This window comes from Chanodichthys erythropterus, chromosome 18, assembly GCF_024489055.1.
Source record: "Chanodichthys erythropterus isolate Z2021 chromosome 18, ASM2448905v1, whole genome shotgun sequence".
Classification (NCBI taxonomy): domain Eukaryota; kingdom Metazoa; phylum Chordata; class Actinopteri; order Cypriniformes; family Xenocyprididae; genus Chanodichthys; species Chanodichthys erythropterus.
Genome location: NC_090238.1, coordinates 13,689,952 through 13,708,799, shown reverse-complemented (window position 1 = coordinate 13,708,799; position 18,848 = coordinate 13,689,952). Strand labels below are relative to the sequence as shown.

The 18,848-nt window shown below is 38.6% G+C and overlaps 1 protein-coding gene across 3 annotated transcripts in view; it reads left to right on the top strand.

The window, feature by feature from the left end:
• The window catches only part of kif13ba (kinesin family member 13Ba), a 60,717-nt gene that overhangs the window by 13,339 nt on the left and 28,530 nt on the right, over positions 1 to 18,848 (top strand). For all 3 annotated transcript variants that reach the window (XM_067368302.1, XM_067368301.1, XM_067368303.1), the window contains exons 3-8: positions 12,027 to 12,042; positions 12,163 to 12,223; positions 12,843 to 12,935; positions 13,093 to 13,273; positions 13,364 to 13,451; positions 14,908 to 15,042. In XM_067368302.1, the coding sequence (XP_067224403.1) occupies positions 12,027 to 12,042; positions 12,163 to 12,223; positions 12,843 to 12,935; positions 13,093 to 13,273; positions 13,364 to 13,451; positions 14,908 to 15,042 (574 nt within the window). The remainder of the gene's footprint in view (positions 1 to 12,026; positions 12,043 to 12,162; positions 12,224 to 12,842; positions 12,936 to 13,092; positions 13,274 to 13,363; positions 13,452 to 14,907; positions 15,043 to 18,848) is intronic.

The window sequence follows — 18,848 nt, the reverse complement described above, 5'->3', positions numbered from 1 at the left end:
GAGAAGCATGTATTAACATCTTGTCCAACTTAAGACATCATTTAATAACATTTTTACTCAAAACTCACTTCATAACGGCAGTTTAGTGTCCTTCTGTGAGATGATGTGGCTTCTTTCACAGAATAAGGCAGTCGTGTGTTTATTAGTCATGTTTAATTAATCAAAGCATTCTATTTATTCAGCTACAGCGATATGATGCGTGTTATCTTCTTCTGCTGCAGGTCATATTTTGAGTTTCTGCGCGAGAGCGCCCTCTGGCTTTCAGATGGAGAAGCATATAGTACTGATCACAGAGCCATACATCTCTGACAAGCCACGCATTAAATAATCACAGCCTTTGCCATATCGCGTGCGATTTTATTGCGATAAATCATGCAACCCTACTTTTATTGAAAGTTTACTTCATGAAAGTTGCATTGTTACATATTTTTGCCTTTAATATTTGTATTATGTGGTAACTGTTTTATAAAAGCAATCAGGTACTCGAGGAAGTTGGGTTAAAATAGTGCTAGCAAACATCTTAAATATTTAAAGAGGTACAACCTATACAAAAAAGTTCACTATTAGATAAAGTTCAAAAATATAAACTATACACTGGTTTTACATATCTATTAAATAATTTTTGAGGTAGGAATTTGTGTAAAAAGTGCGAAATGTAAACATTGTAAACCAGTTATTATGCTACACAGATTGATCTGCATTTTCGTACTCGCAGTGTTGAGGCTGGGATGGTACCTTTTCAGGTGATGGAAAAGGTTTGTTGTGTTTCCCGCCTTGGCTGGAACTGACCATTGACTTATTTTGCAGACCGTCTGGGCCAGTTCACACAGAATGCGTTTTTGCATTCCACTGCATACGTTTTCCATTGTTTTTCTTTGTAAAAGTGCACTAGAAGGACACACAGTTTGACTGTTGTGCTCGCATCTTTTGTAGCATCTAAAAACATGGTGAAGAGCTTGGCTTTTTTTTGTTCCACTGACCTTCATCTTGTGTTTTAAACTACAAAAACACATTCTGTGTGAACCGGCCCTTAATCTGCACTTCATCGCGTTTAAGCAACCCAAACCACTTCCATATAGTTGTGACCTTTTTTTCCCCAAAAAGAGCTTATCATTGCTTTAGTGCCCAGCCCTAGTTGAGGACTCGGAATTGTTTCTGAGAGCAAACGGCAAACCCTTGTTACATTTTGTGTCATTTGTGCAAAAACATCTTAACCATATTAAGTCTGATTTAGATAGTTGCCCATCCCTGATTTAGACTTCGGTCCTGCAGGGCCATTGTCCTGCACAGTTTAGCTCCAACCATGGTAAAACTCTCCTGCCTGTAGCTCTCCAGTAATCCTGTAGACCTTGATTGGCCTGTTAAGGTGTTTGATTAGGGTTGGGGCTAAACTCTGCAGGACAGTGACCCCCCAGGACCAATGTTGCCCATCCTTGGTCTAAATCATAAATGTCATGAATGCTGTAACATCTGAATGCTATTTTAACATTTGATTTTTTTCGTTTTAGTTTTTTTAATGCACTAATTGAATAGGCGTCAGAGAATAACATCTTTAATAGCCAGCAGAACCAACCAGCAACGTCAAAATCGTAATCTTCCGATAACTACACCTACTCACCAACCTCTGGATTTCAACAAATTGACTGGTCGAGCTTCATAATTTTGGTTTTGTTTTTCCACACAAAAAGTATTCTCGTCGCTTCATAACATTAAGGTTTAACCACTGTAGTCACATGGACTATTTTAACAATATCTACCTTTCTGGACCTTGAAATTGGTTATGACGTTGCTATCTATAGGGAGGTCAGAAAGCTCTCACAAAGATCTTAATTTGTGTTCTGAAGATGAACGAAGGTCTTACGGTTTTGGAACGACAGGAGGGTGAGTTTCTTGTTTAAAAGGGGACCTATTATGCAAAATTCACTTTTGCATGGTGTTTGGACATAAATGTGTGTTGGCAGTGTGTGTAAACAACCACCATATAGTGATAAAAATCCAACCACTCCTTTTTTTTAATCCACATAAATCATAAGCAGTGTCTCAGAACAAGCTGTTTCCAGATCCCTGGCAATGTGACATCACTTTAGCCACAGGACCCGTCCATGAATGTTGACGGACACTGCCGTTTTAACATAGAACCGCCCTGAGCGAGTTCCCAGCGAGTTGTACACAGTCCGCCATTACTGCACTGACGAGAATGTCTCCCAAGAGTTTTAGGTGTTCTGTAGCTGGATGGATTAATCCACATACCTCTCCATTTACTCCCTAAATCTGAGTCTCTGAAGACGAGGTGGATTAATTTTGTTTTCGAAGAAAATGCTCCCTCAACTTTACCTAAATTCGTTTGTCTGCGCAACTCATTTCACACCGGACTGCTTTGTGAACGAATGTCAAGACGAAGTTACAATACAAAACAGAGGTTGTGCTAAAAATGTGTTACTCAAGGATAGATCAGTAAACTGTTTGTGATCCAGCTTACAGTCTCCAGAGTGATACTGGATACGCCAGTAATGAAGGTGAGAGCACGGATATATATCGGAGATTTACGGATATAAAGTTTACCAGTTTATTAAGCACCACCCGAAAAGGCATAAGGTCTTTATATATTTGTTTCCTGTTAAGGCTGATTTATACTTCTGCTTCGGACCTACGCCGTAGGCTCTGCGCCGTAGGCTATGCGCCGTAGGCTATGCGTCCGTTTTCATTTATACTTCTGCGTCGTTATCCGCGTTGACGTGCATGCAGACCACTAGTAGGCAGTGTCCGCGGTCATGTTGAGTATCAAAACAAAAGCTGAAGAAGCGGCTCATCATGTATGATGTCAGAGACTCTTACAAATAGAAGCGACAGAGAACCGGCAAAAAGGTAATGACTTTTGTTGCAGTTTGCCTGTCCACTAAAACAGTATTTTTTCATTCATATGGAAGTTGTAAACGCTCGCTCTTCTCTGATTGCTTCGCGCCAGTTTTTTGACCTGCGCTTGCGGTCTGCATAGAATTGACGCGTTGTTAAATTTTTGAAGAGGTGCACGTCAGGCTACGTCGTATGCTACGCGTGCTACGCACAGCTTACGCCGTAGCTAAGGCACACTCGACGCAGAAGTATAAATCAGCCTTTAGTTGTAACAAGTGTTTCTGTGTACTTCGCTATGAATGTTGACGATAATGCAAGGGAGAGAGAGAGTTTATGGATAATATTTTAATGTACACTTGCACTGTTTTATTAAGCTCTTACAGTGATTTTGTAGAGACGCTTCATATTTTGTGCGAAGTACAATAAACATCATAAAACTCATCGGTAAACAGGCTTGTACTAATATAGTGGATAAAAACAAGAAGACGATATAAGTTATAACTCTAATTAAACTAAACTAAACTATATCTGTTCTATCTCCATGCAGCATATATTCACAGTTTCTGACATTATAGTGCGTCCTGACTGACTCCTGACACCGGAGAATGAGCTCTTGAAGCTCCGCCCTCTTAGGCTGAGCGCAGCAGCTCATTTGCATTTAAAGGGCGCACACTGAAACGCTGTGTTTTTGCTCACCCCCAAAAAGTGGCAATTTTAACATGCTATGAAAAATTATCTGTGGGGTATTTTGAGCTAAAACTTCACATACACACTCTGGGGACATCAGAGACTTATTTTACATCTTGTAAAAGGGGGCATAATAGGTCCCCTTCAATTACCAGAACCTTCATATACAATTGTGCTGCTTCAGCTGAGGAAAATCATCTCTGTGTCATGTGTAAAACATGGCCTAGAGTGCATTGTGTTGGCTTCGGCCTGCTCGAGTGCATTAAGTTCATTCAGGATGCCACGTCTGTTGGTGCGCATACATTTATTAAGAAAAAACTAGTGGATCATAATTTAGGTCAAAAGCACAGAGCGTCATCTATCCCAGTCACGGGCTGCGCATTTGCAAGCAACCGAAGCGGAATCACATTTTTTAAATGACTCCACCTCAGACCTCAAGAGCTGAAGGGTAGTTCATGTGGGTCTGGGTGCACGTTCAGGTTGCCTTTCTAACTAGTCTGTCATGCCAACGCTGACCACGAGGTGTTAGACTGTATTGGGCACAACCTTCGATCTATGGCATACTCGCACTGACAGCTGTCACCGTAGCGTACGTCACTAACCCATGAAAAAGCTGCAGTGGACCATAATCAAGGCTCATTCCTTCCTCCCCGTTGTTCTCAGACTTGAGCCCCTGCAAGAATGCAGACAAAGACATAGGGATTTACAGTCCTGGCCTTGCGTCGACACTTTACTCCGGAGGGGTCGATACACTCTCGAAGGAGAGATTTAAACTGTTCTCCGTAGAAAATGCTTTCCTGAAGCATTCGGACCTATTAGGAATATTAAGATGGTCTGATGAGGCAATGAGTGTATCCATTAACTTGCACGAAATGTAATCGCAAGCATGTTTCTGGAATGCTCCCCGAGTTTGCATGAAAGCCTGATTGAATACGGCAGAATTAAATGTGTGTTTGATGCCATTCAAAGACAGATTGAGGCCAGTGGCTTGTTTGTTAGTCTGCAGATTCAAATCAACCACCACTTCTTAGCTTGTATGTGAAGGGTTTTCCCTCCAGTGGTTTCAGTGTGGTTTTTATATTCTGCCTGTGGTGCTTTGGTCTAGGTTTCATTTGTATACTATTATAGCACCAAGGCAGAGTGGTGATTTCCTCATTGTTTCCAGCGCCAATGGAGTGATACAGAAAGTGGGGGAAGGGACGACACTGTTGACACAGTCTTTCATAGCAGCCTCCTCCCCTATAGACAGTTCCTTGTATAATAAAAGTGCATCTATTAAAAGTAGTAACCATTTGTGGTGAATTTCCTGTTATTATGTGGTAAATGTGTTGCAAATAAAGTCTTTATTTTTTAGCCACTGTATATTTTTGTGAGGATGGTAAACATTTGATTATTCATTTTGTCATTTGACATATCACTTCATGCTTTCACGCAGAAAAGATTTACTAAACTGCTATGCAGTTTTGTTTATAGATTTACAGAGTTAACAAAGATCATGATTATTGCATTGTTTTAAGTGCTTTTTATTTGGCAATTATATTCCCAGAAGACCACACCACTAGTTTAGTTCCTACCTATATCTAGGGCCCTATGATTTCTGCGGAAATCTGCGGACAGAATCGCGGAATCCATTCATAAAAACGGAATTTACTATATAACACAAAATGTCACGGAATTTATCATATTTTTGATGAATGAATTAAATGCAGGTCAGTACACTTAAATGAAATCACGATATAGACTAGTGTCTGTGAATATTAAACCGCAAAAAGACTATTTAAATATGAATCTTGCATGCCTGTATGCCTCTGAAATTAATGGCGCAGAAGCGTGGTTTCATTTACCACATGCACTGAAGCACGTGTTACATTCCCAGTGTTTTCATCCTCTGTCGCCTCACCATATGAGGACATGAACGAAAAAAATTAATCTCCAGAGCTGCTCTGAGTGATTTCATCAGCATTTTACTGCTTTAAGAAAATCTATCGTCATAAACACACAGAAACTCAAAGCTCTTGGCAACCCGTCAAAATAAAAGTTCGATTTAACTTGATAGAAACATATTACTGTTGTACAGTAGAATTTTTAGATACGTTTCAATGTAATAATAATACTAACACTAATAGACTTAAAAATAATAATAATAAATTATTAAAACTATATTTTTAAGGAGCAATCTGTTTTTCTTCCATGTTTTATTTTTAACTGTTGTGCAGTACTTTGTTCGATAAAGAGTTTAATTTCATGATTAAAAGATAAATTAAATTAATGTTATCCATTCATTTGATTGCCAGCAAAATTTAAATGTGCAACAGAAATCCTGAAAAAAAAAAAAAAAAAAAAAATCATAAAAATATTTTTTTTTTTAATTAATAATTTTTTTTTTCAAGAATTCAAATAATTTGATTTTTTTTTTTTTTTTTTTGATTATTAAAATTTAACCATTAAAATCGAGTCCAAAAAATTAAAGGTGCCCTAGATTCAAAAATCGAATTTACGTTGGCATAGTTGAATAACAAGAGTTCAGTACATGGAAATGACATACAGTGATTCTCAAACTCCATTGTTTCCTCCTTCTTATATAAATCTCACTTATTTAAATGACCTCCAAAGAACAGGCGAATCTCAACATAACACCAACTGTTACGTAACAGTCGGGGTGTACGCCCCCAATATTTGCATATGCCAGCCCATTATCGAGGCATTACAAGGGCAGAACGTCTGGATCTGTGCACAGCTGAATCATCAGACTAGGTAAGCAAGCAAGGACAATAGCAAAAACTGGCAAAAAAAAATATTTGTAAATTGTCTTTCTAAATGGTTTGTTAGCATGTTGCTAATGTACTGTTAAATGTGGTTAGTTACCATTGTTTCTTACTGTATTCACGGAGACAAGAGCCGTCACTATTTTCATTTTTAAACACTTGCAGTCTGTATAATTCATAAACACAACTTCATTCTTTATAAATCTCTCCAATAGTGTAGCATTAGCCCGTTAGCCACGGAGCACAGCCTCAAACTCATTCATAAACAAATGCAAACATCCAAATAAATACTATACTCACAGGAATCGATTTATGCATGATGAACACTTTGTAAAGATCCATTTTGAGGGTTATATTAGCTGTGTGAACTTTGTGTTTGCTGTTTAAGGCAGTTGATAGCTTGCGTGGGAGCGAGAGATTTAAAGGGGCCGCCCGCTTAATCGGTGCATATGTAATAATGGCTCAAAATAGGCTGTTAAAAAAATTTATCTATGGGGTATTTTGTGCTGAAACTTCACAGACACATTCAGAGGACACCTTTAGACTTATATTACATCTTTTGAAAAGGCACCTCTAGGGCACCTTTTTAGCACAAAAAACGGAATCCAGAAAAATGAATCATTTCTTTGCACAGTCAGTTTCAGTGATTTGATTCGAAAGTGATTCAATAATTAATTCACTTATTGTTCATGTGAAATCTGTGTGTGGCATTTAACATGCTTTAAAATCTGTAATTACTCCAGTCTTCAGTGTCACATGATCCTTTAAAAATCATTCAAATATGCTGATTTGCTTGCTCAAGTAACATTTCTTATTATCAGTGTTAAAAACCAATGTGCCGCTTAATATTTTTGTGTGCAAACAAAAATTCTTTGAATAGAAAGTTAAAAAGAACACAATTTGTTTGAAATACATTTTTTTTTGTAATAATTTGAAAGTTTCAAAAAAAATTTTTTTAAATGTATCCTTGCTAAAGAAAAAGTCTATTTCTGTTAAAAAAACAAAAATCTTACTGACTTTAAATGGTAGTGTATTAAAATATTAGTTTAGTAGTATATTAAGTAGGCTTTTCTTTTTAGTATTCTATTTTGTGAAAAGCATTTTTCTGGACTTTACTCGTTTCTTTAAACATTGTTACTTTAAACATTCTGTATTTATGTTCAGTAATAATTTTGTTAATGCTCGTCCAGCCCTAACCGCAAGACTTGTGGTTCGGGGGAAGGGTTTCGAGAGCTCAGAGTCTGTGCTGCATGCTGCCAAACCGTCACTTTCTAAATGAATGTTTTTGTGTGTGCGATTTGCTAAAAAAAAGTGAGAGTTTGTGTCTTCCCCAGCAGCTGTGGACTCTGCTCAGTCAGTGCTGCCTCATATCAGGAACCCTCTGACTCACTCTGACAAAAACAATGTCATAAAGCAACGTACAGGATTACTCGCGAGGCTACTCGATGACATCATGAGAGAACTCGTGTGATTAACCGCACCACAGCGCTGATCCCAGATCTAGCTTGGGTATCTCTCAGCGATTGGTCTCACCTGTCACTAAGGCATTTTTGTGTAATAACAACCACATGCCTCTGTCTCCTGTAGGGAAGCAGGCACAGGCGTAGAGACAGAGCATTCGCATTTTTCATTTGTACAGTTGGCTCAGGGACGATTCCAATCGGTGCAGATGTACAGGACAGCCGTGTTAGGAAAACACAGAGTGATGCATTGTGGGTTTATTCGAGCACTGTTTGGAAACCAGACTGGGAACTTGGGAGCAGCTGCCAGCTTTCCTGAGGTTGTCATGGCCGCCGTCATTGGACAATCAAAAACATGGATCTAACTTTGCTCTCTTAACAAAGCACCCATTTTATTTTCTCCAGCCTTAACACACGAACTGTTCATTTTTATTTTATTTTATTATTTTATTTTATATACATTTAATTTAATTTAATTTTTTATTTTATTTTAGTTGATTTCTTTTTTTATTTGCTTCATTTGATTTTATATTTATTATATCAGAGTTAGTGCTGTGAAAACACTTAATCGTGATTAATTGCATCTAAAATAAAAGTTTGTTTACATAATGTGTGTGTATATATGTATTAAATATGTTTAAAAAAAAAATATATATATATTTATATATATATAATGTAAAAATATGTACATGTATGTGTGTGTGTATTTATATATAGATAATAAATGTACACAGAACATACATTATAAACAAACTTATTTTGGATGCGCATAAAATTGAACACATACATTTACACTAAATTAAAGTAGGAAACACCCTAATTTACATACAGGTGCTGGTAATATAATTAGAATATCATCAAAAAGTGAATTTATTTCACTAATTCCATTAAAAAGTGAAACTTGTATATTATATTCATTCATTACACACAGACTGATATATTTCAAGTGTTTATTTCTTTTAATTTTGATGATTATAACAGACAACTAAGGAAAATCCCAAAATTCAGTATCTCAGAAAATTAGAATATTGCGAAAAGGTTCAATATTGAAGACACCTGGTGCCACACTCTAATCAGCTAATTAACTCAAAACACTTGCAAAAGCCTTTAAATGGTCTCTCAGTCTAGTTCTGTAGGCTACACAATCATGGGGAAGACTGCTTGACAGTTGACACCTGACAGTTGTCCAAAAGACGACCATTGACACCTTGCACAAGGAGGGCAAGACACAAAAGGTCATTGCAAAAGAGGCTGGCTGTTCACAGAGCTCTGTGTCCAAGCACATTAATAGAGAGGCGAAGGGAAGGAAAAGATGTGGTAGAAAAAAAAGTGTACATGCAATAGGGATAACCGCACCCTGGAGAGGATTGTGAAACAAAACCCATTCAAAAATGTGGGGGAGATTCACAAAAAGTGGACTGCAGCTGGACTGCAGTCAGTGCTTCAAGAACCACTACACATAGACGTATGCAAGACATGGGTTTCAGCTGTTGCATTCCTTGTGTCAAGCCACTCTTGAACAACAGACAGCGTCAGAAGTGTCTCGCCTGGGCTAAAGACAAAAAGGACTGGACTGCTGCTGAGTGGTCCAAAGTGCATTTCCTTTGGAAATCAGGGTCCCAGAGTCTGGAGGAAGAGAGGAGAGGCACACAATCCACGTTGCTTGAGGTCCAGTGTAAAGTTTCCACAGTCAGTGATGGTTTGGGGTGCCATGTCATCTGCTGCTGTTGGTCCACTGTGTTTTCTGAGGTCCAAGGTCAACGCAGCCGTATACCAGGAAGTTTTAGAGCACTTCATGCTTCCTGCTGCTGACAAACTTTATGGAGATGCAGATTTCATTTTCTAACAGGACTTGGCACCTGCACACAGTGCCAAAGCTACCAGTACCTGGTTTAAGGACCATGGGATCCCTGTTCTTAATTGGCAAGCAAACTCGCCTGACCTTAACCCCATAGAAAATCTATGGGGTATTGTGAAGAGGAAGATGCGATATGCCAGACCCAACAATGCAGAAGAGCTGAAGGCCACTATCAGAGCAACCTGGGCTCTCATAACACCTGAGCAGTGCCACAGACTTTTAACTAAATATTTTGCTCCAAGTAAGACAGTGCAGATACTCATTTATTTGAATTTATTCATTCAAACAAACCAACCAAACAAACAATTCACTAAAATGATTTTGAATTCTCAATCCTACATTAACAAGAGTAGACTGTTTAGCAGAGTGGGTTTAACATTGCATGTGCAAAACCATACACCTGTGTTCAGAATGATGATGGATGGTATCATTTAATATGATTAATTTCAGTACATTGTCCATTCCGTCAGAGCCTGTATGTCATTGTATTTGTCATGTTGACGAATCAGATACGATAAGATGTGACCAGAGGTACGGTTGGTATAGGCTATGCCAGATAGTACAAGGTCAAAGTCACTAAGGTTTGTAATGGCTGTTTGCAAAGGGAGGTGCCACCGGCGGGAGCTGCGAGCATGAGCAGTCTGGGTGTAGCACACAACCCAGTGAACTCATTCACGATTACACACATACCTACTACAAGCTGCACCCTTGGCTGTAGAGGTTTGGTGGAGACCTCCTTCTTTAGAATTGGTAATCTGTCCTTTAGGTGTCTTGGAAAACATGCATTATTTCCCTATGATGCTTGAAATTTGATTTGCTATACCCTGAAAGTCATCACATACAGTTTATGCCCTGCAGCGATAGATGAAAGGATAGGGAGAGAAGATTTTGGGAAACTGATAGCATGGAGAGACAGGATAATTTTCTAAGAATATCCACATCTTTATTTCAAGGTCAGAATTGAGGGACTGTCACTCAGAAATGTTATTTTCAGTGATACAGATGTACAGCTGCTGTGTGTTTGTCCACCCTGTTTGCTCAAACCTCCTCCGGGAATTCAAGATGAAGCTCATCATCCTGACACATCCTTCAAGGGCCAACATCTCCCCCAGTTCTCAGCATGGTGTGACGGGGGGACGTCATCGTGCAACTTATTATATCACAAGTGTGGCATGGCCTGATTTTAAACGACAAGCTGAGCCTGGGGTCGTTGGAACTGAATCTAGGCATATTTTGCCCCAGCTTTCCATCCCTCGCTTTTTCATTTGCTCACTGTGTACTGCATGGCTGTACACGCTTCGGTGATTTCCATATGCTGTCATGGATGTAGATTTCTAGATTGGGATTATAAAAAGGGTCACCGTTGCTGAAGATTGTTATATGTGCAGAGGGCATGAATAAATAGGGAATAATTGCTCATCATGGAATATATCTTTAGTTATGTGATTCTTAGTCAGCTTGAAATTGTAATTGACCCTATTAACGTTTTATACACGTTTTTGGCTTATTGATTCATCAGTGCATTTAGGCAGCCCATTATGGTTTGGAACGGAGTTTGCATTTTGCATTAGTGATTTTTCATTACCCATAGAACAACATCAGAATTGAATTAATTGGCCCTGGAAAGGCACAGTGCTCTGTGAGTGATTAGGATCATTCAGTATGCTCCCATAGTCTGTCATTGATCCTTATATAGGTCATTGTGTTCACAGAGTGCTGTGCAAAGCCATTGAGGTGCCCTCTACAGATAACACAACATTTGAGTCAGGGCTCCAAATGCGTATTTACCCTGTAAACGGCAGGGCTTTCTCAGTGAGAGACGGTCTGTTTGTGTTCAGGTCCACTGAGCAAAGTACAACTGATGACATGGATTCGCTCAGGATGTGCGATTGTGTGCAGAGCCGGCAGTTCCTAGTTCCCGTTTGAGTGCGCTCAGGGTGTTGACATGTTATTTTGGTCAGCTGTGAGTCAGTGGGTCCACTGAATTTGGACTTTTTTTTTTTTTGTCGGAACGTTCAAGGATAATTTAAGTTCATATATATTATAGTACTCCAGTGTATTATAAGAATACAATGGTACTGAATCCTGGTATATGTACAACATGGTGTTAGTTGTATTATCATGATATCACATTAAAAAAAAAATATTTTATTATTTTATTTTATTTTATTCTATTCTATATTTAATTTTATATACAGTAGTCAACATTTAAAGTGGATAAAAACCTTTTATCAAAGTTGTCCTTGAACTTTTTTTGATCCACTTTAAATGTTGACTACTATATTTATTATATATTTATTTAACATTTTACATATTTCTTCTGAAATGATGATTTATTTTTTTAACAAACTCTATTTTTCATCTTTATTCTCATGTGAACCCTCTCCTTGGATCATCTTGCAGCAGGGGTCTGCCAAAGGTACAGCACTCATTTTTCTTTGAAACGAACATGAGTGCATCATAAAAAATGAGTTTTAGTTTGATATGAGTATAACAAATGGAAACTCAAAGTAACCATATTTCTCTGTCTTTTTTTAAGACCTTCGCCTATGACTACTGTTTTTGGTCGATGGATGAGTCGGAGACAGAGAAGTTTGCTGGTCAGTTTCTGAAAACATTTCTTGAAGAAGCCGCTTTGTTTGTTTCTTGGTTCAGGACCAAGTATCTCATCTGTATCATCTTGTTATGATGGTGCTTGTGCTGCTGGTGCTAGTGAAGATAAGGTTTTGTTTACACATCAAGATCATCTGTACTAACAAGGTTTTTCCAGAAAATCTATGTGTCACCTTGAAGTATACAATACAATTACAGATAAAGTTTTGGCACTTTTTCCAAGTGATTCCAAAATTTATTTCTTAAAATGATTTGGCTTTAAGACAAAGGCCAGGCCCATTTTATTTTTTATTTTTAAATGCATCTGCGTAAAATATAAGCAAAGTTTTGTTTACAGTCTGCTGTATTTTGTTGCTATATGGTCTTTTAGCAAAATTATATTGAACCATGTACAATGAATCTTATTGGTTAGTGACATTATTTTATGATTTTATTTTACCTCCAAATTTTATATATACAGTATATAATATGCCTGTTTTAGGATCATGGCCTTAATTTAGCTTAATTGTCATTTTAGGGTAAAATATTACTTTGATATGTTCTTGGCAGGTTTTGTGAGATTCACCCCCAAAGACTTAATCTTAGCTGTCATTCATATTTTTACAGGTCAAGATGTAGTGTTTCAGTGCCTTGGGGAGAGTCTTTTGCACAATGCTTTTCAGGGTTACAACGCCTGTATTTTTGCTTATGGGCAGACTGGTGAGTAATATTTTGTACACAGTGACCTTTGCTCATGTTTTAAAAACACTCTGAACATAACCTTTCATTTTTTGTAATCCATTTATGTTAAGTAATTATTATTTATATTAAGTAGCATGAGATCATTTCTTGTCTGCTGTGATCTCATTTCCCTCAGGCTCGGGAAAGTCGTACACCATGATGGGTTCGGTGGACCAGCCCGGTTTGATCCCCAGACTCTGCAGTTCTCTGTTTGAGCGGACCATACAACACCAGCGAGAGGAAGAGAGCTTCACCGTGGAAGTCTCTTATATGGAAATATATAACGAGAAAGTCCGGGACCTGTTGGACCCCAAAGGGTGAAGCCTTTTGTGTTATGTTTAATCTCTGAGCTGTACGCTGCTGTAGATGTCGATCTTACACAATATATGTTTGCTTTGTTCCCACAGTAGTCGACAGGCCTTGAGAGTAAGAGAACATAAAGTTTTGGGGCCTTATGTCGATGGTCTGTCCAGGCTTGCGGTTGAAAGTTACAAGGTAACAAAATCTTTAATGGGAGAATGACATGTCCTTCATACAATCATTGACCTTCTTTTTTTTATTATTTTTTATTTATACAATAGACTGTCATTTGTTTGGTCATCATGTGGTTAATTTATCCCCTCTTTGGGTCTGTAGTTGATGCTGAGCAAATCCTGCTTTTGGAATGTTTGTAGTCGGCTCACGAGATGGCATGTGTCACTGCTGAAATTTTTGCTATTATGGAACTCTTAGTCATTCAAAAGCCTGCACAGAATTTCCTCAAAGCAGATTTCCACAGATTTTTGCAGAATTTGATGAATGGAATGTTTTCGTTCAAAGTGATTTTTTGCATATCCCTCACCTGTACAATTATTAAAGGGATAGTTCACCCAAAAATGAAAATTTGATGTTTATCTGCTTACCCCCAGAACATCCAAGATGTAGGCTACTTTTATTCTTCAGTAGAGCACAGATGATGATTTTTAACTCCAACGTTGCCATCTGTCAATCAAATAATGCGAGTGAATGGGAACTTGGATCAGTAAGAGTTGAAAAACCTTGCACAGACAAATTCAAATTAAACCCTGCGGCTCGTGACGACACATTAATGTCCTAAGACACAAAACGATCCATTTGTGAGAGAAACCGAACAGTATTTATATCATTTTTTTCCTTCTAAAACACCACTATGTCCAACTGCGTTCAGCACTCGCTTAGTGAGGTCTGATCACACTCTGACAGCAGAAGTGATGTCTCGCTCTCATTGAAGTATATGCGTAAGACATCACTGCCGTTGTCAGAGCGCGATCAGACCTCACTAAGCGAATGCTGAATGCAGTTGGACATAGTGGTGTATTAGAGGTAAAAAATGATGTAAATACTGTTCAGTTTCTCGCACAAATGGATCATTTTGTGTCTTAGGATGTCAGTGTGTCGTCACGAGCCGCAGGGTTTAATGTGGATTTGTCTATGCAAGGTTTTCGACTCTTATTGATCCAAGTTCCCATTCACTCCCATTATTTGATAGATGGCAACGGTTGGAGTTAAAAATCATCATTTGTGTTCTGCTGAAGAAACAAAGTCACCTACATCTTGGATGTGCTGGGGGTAAGCAGATAAACATCAAATTTTTATTTTGGGGTGAACTATCCCTTTAAATATACTGAAGTATACTGTGTTTAACTGGATTTGATGTGTTAAATATTTTGGATTAACATATTTTTCCAAATCTAAATCCATTCTGTAGAATTCCACAGATTCCACAGTGTAGAAGTCAGTTCAAAACCTAAAAACAGGTTACTTTGCAGTAACCATATTTCATTAGCATTGTGTCTGCCTTATATTTAGAGGCCATATTCAGGACATCTTCCTGCTTTTTTTCTTTTTTTTTTTGGAACAAAAATAATTGTGTACAATTGTGACCTTTGAAATACGTCTGAGATTGTAATCATGTCCCTTTTCCTACCCAAAGGACATAGAGTCCTTGATGTCTGAGGGGAATAAATCCCGCACTGTGGCGGCCACCAATATGAATGAAGAGAGCAGTCGCTCCCATGCGGTTTTCAATATCATCCTCACACACACACTGAAGGACCTGCAGTCAGGGGTAAGAACACACTTAAACAAACTGTTCTGAAGCTCAGAACTGATTTACATAGATTAAGATTTAGATACAAGATAAGACACTTAAATGGGTCAAACTCTACACGTTTCAAGCATTTTTTAGTCTAACTTTCTTGCACCATAAAACTCATAATCATGATAATTTTACACCCTTTTCCATATTGACATACAGAAAATTTTACAGAATTTTCTGTTTTTGGTACGGTTCCTTTTCAGACTTCTGCATGTAAATTACACCTTTTCCAAATCCATGATTGGCTTTGCTTACCAGCATAGTTGGTTCAAGTTTCTGAATACTGAATGAAACATTGATATGCAAATGTAGGTGGTCATATGTTAATATATTCTTAACTTTACAATCATAATCTCTGATTTACTTGTTTTTGCAGCTCCTTATTGTAAATAGTCTGGGTGGCCTGCCTTGGGAACATTGTTTTGTTAGCATCAGAGTCTGTCCTCAAAGCTCTTATTTTAAAAGAGCCTGGAAACTGTTTTCCCTGATGTCTTATTTAATTTATGAATAGTCCTGCTCCTGCTGTTTGCTGATAAAACACAGATCTTGAATGTTCTTGCAAGGTCCTTGTGAAATAAAGCTAAGTACTGCAGGAAGGGGAAGGTTGAGAGATGAGTCATCATGTCCAGCCCTGATGATCTCATTGATGGATGTATTTGATTACCTTTTGTCCGCTGATGTGGACCTGTGCTGGCGCAGTCTAGTGTTAAGTCTAAAATGTTCCTCTTAGATTTATATGACAAAGCCCTTGCTTTTGTTTCGTTCACTTTAGATCATTACAGGTCATTTCCTATTTGTAATATTGCATAAATCGTTTAATTAATTTAGCTCCAAAGATCTCAGCGACTATAGCTGACAATCAAAGCATACAGCTTTGGAGCGAGTAAATTGTGTGAACTTTACCAGTAAGTGCACTCTCAGCCCACGGTAAGCTTCTCTTATCGGCTTGATCGTGAGCATGGGAGAGCTCATGCAAATGGCAGGAAAATTGATGAATAAATTATAGAACGTCCAAGTTTAGATGTCAACTGATCTCCTCTGGCGCTGTCCTGGTGTCACTGCGCTTTTCTTTTGTGGCATATGTCATGATTACCTGACTCGACTCGTGTCCAGTCCCTAATCTATAATTCATCAGAGCCTTGACTGCACTGGTCACTTAATAACAGGTGCAAGACTACAGTAGAGATCTAAACTTAGCATGTTGTCACTAAAACAGAGCCATGATAAAGTTTTAGCCTGCATATACACACACACCGGGCCCAGCCCTTATGTATGTGGTGTTTGTCAGCTCAGCCATCGATAAGTAATGATGTGTGTATTTTTCCAGCGCAGTCATCATTGCTTACTTTTGCATGCTGTGGTTTCCCATGCAAACAGCTCTGTGGGGAAGAAAGAAGGGCAATGGATTATCTCTAATGGATTTCCATATTCTTTTGTTTTAAATATTTAACATATCATGGAAAACGACTTTAAAAAAAGATTTTTACATTGTCTTTGCCTGGCCATGCAAACTTGCCACTGTCCAATTCTAGCAGTTCTACCAGCGTGTTGCTATGCAGTTTCTAAGGTGATTTGAGGGGTTAAGCCCCCTATATGCTTTAAACGAAATCGAAGAACGAACTGATGTGACGTCATTTAGAACAAAATCAGGCCAAAATTTGAGTTCTCTTTGGAAGTTCGAAAAGGCTTGCCAAAGCGAACTTTCAGGAAAAGTTTGCTCCAGCTGCAAAACACCTTCATACTACCATTGGTCTGTGACGATAACGTAATAGGAGGTGTGCGCCGAGGCTCCGCCTTCATTTACGTGGAACTCTTCTCTCTAAATCATTTCATTACTCGAGTTCGTTGAGGTAAGATCTCCACGGGTGAAAACATGAACACACTGGATAGCCGCTTTTATAGTACAAAATGAAGTTGTGCTTCTGATGAAATGAGGCACAGACACTGTTTTTCATGTTTGATACTGTAAAGTTATTTGCTTTTAAGCAATCTATTGAATAAAGTGCTATATAAATAAACATGACGTGACTGGAGTGCTACTTTGCAGAGCTCGTGCTAACATACCAATGTTGTTATGATCAGGCGCTTTTCTTATGGTTTCTATAAAAATGCTTGCTGATTTCTCATTTTTGTTGTGATTTTTGTATTACTGAGAAGAAAGTGTACAGCCCATATGTTATTTGCATATTCATCTAACCGTCACTCTCAGCAGTGTGGGCAGCGTCAGATGTTCGATTACAGTATATCGCTGGTCATGCATTTCGAAAGGTTTTGTTTTACTCCTAAACGAAGAACGAAAAAAGAACTTTGTTTGAAGTATATCGTGCCTTTAGTACATAGTTATGCATTTGCTGAGATTTTCTGGATGGTTGTCAGGGCATTGCAATGCAGTTGCTAATATGTTCTGAGTGGCTACCCTTTAGCTATGCTGTTGCCAGAATGTTCTAAATGTTTTATGGCAGTTTCTAAGGTGTTCTGAGGAGTTATATCATAGTTATGTAGTTGCTGGAGTGTCCTGTGTGGTTGTTAGGGTGTTGCCATGTAGTTTCTAAGGTGTTCTGAGGGGTTATGCATGGCTATGTGGTTACTAGGGCATGGGTGCTTGTCAGGGCTGGTGTTTTGAGGGGTTAATGCAAAGCTATATGGTTGCTAGAGTGTCCTGGGAGGTTGTCAGGGTGTTGCCATATAGTTTCTAAGTTGTTCTGAGGTGTAAACACATGGTTGCTAGGATGTTCTGGGTAGTTGTCAGGGCATTGTTATGCAAGTGTTAAGGTATTCTGAGGAGTTAATTCATAGCTACACAGTTGCTACGGTGTTTTGGGTGGTTGTCAGGGTGATGCTATGCTGTTTCTAAGTTGGTCTGAGGGGTAAACACATAGATGTATGATTGCTAGGGTGTTTTGGGTGGTTGTCAGGGTTTTGCTATGCATTTTCTAAGTGCTGAAGGGTTAAACGTATAGCTGTATGGTTGCTAGGTTGTTCTGAGGAGTTAATTCTTAGCTACACAGTTGCTACGGTGTTTTGGGTGGTTGTCAGGGTGATGCTATGCTGTTTCTAAGTTGGTCTGAGGGGTAAACACATAGATGTATGATTGCTAGGGTGTTCTGGGTGGTTGTCAGGGTATTGCTATTCAAGTGTTAAGGTGTTCTGAGGATTAATTCATAGCTACACAGTTGCTAAGGTATTTTGGGTGTTTTTTATGGTGTTGCTATGCAAGTGCTAGGGTGTTCTGAGGATTAATTCATAGCTACACAGTTACTAAGGTATTTTGGGTGGTTGTCAGGGTGTTGCTATGCAAGTGCTAAGTTGTTCTGAGGATTAATTCATAGCTACACAGTTGCTAAGGTATTTTGGGTGGTTGTCAGGGTGTTGCTATGCAGTTTTTAAGTTGTTCTGAGGTGTAAACACATAGACGTATGGTTGCTAGGGTGTTCTGGGTGGTTGTCAGGGTATTGCTATGCAAGTGTTAAGGTGTTCTGAGGATTAATTCATAGCTACACAGTTGCTAAGGTATTTTGGGTTGTTGTCAGGGTGTTGCTATGCAAGTGCTAAGGTGTTCTTAGGATTAATTCATAGCTACACAGTTGCTAAGGTATTTTGGGTTGTTGTCAGGGTGTTGCTATGCAAGTGCTAAGGTGTTCTTAGGATTAATTCATAGCTACACAGTTGCTAAGGTATTTTGGGAGGTTGTCAGGGTGTTGCTATGCAGTTTTTAAGTTGTTCTGAGGTGTAAACACATAGACGTATGGTTGCTAGGGTGTTCTGGCTGGTTGTCA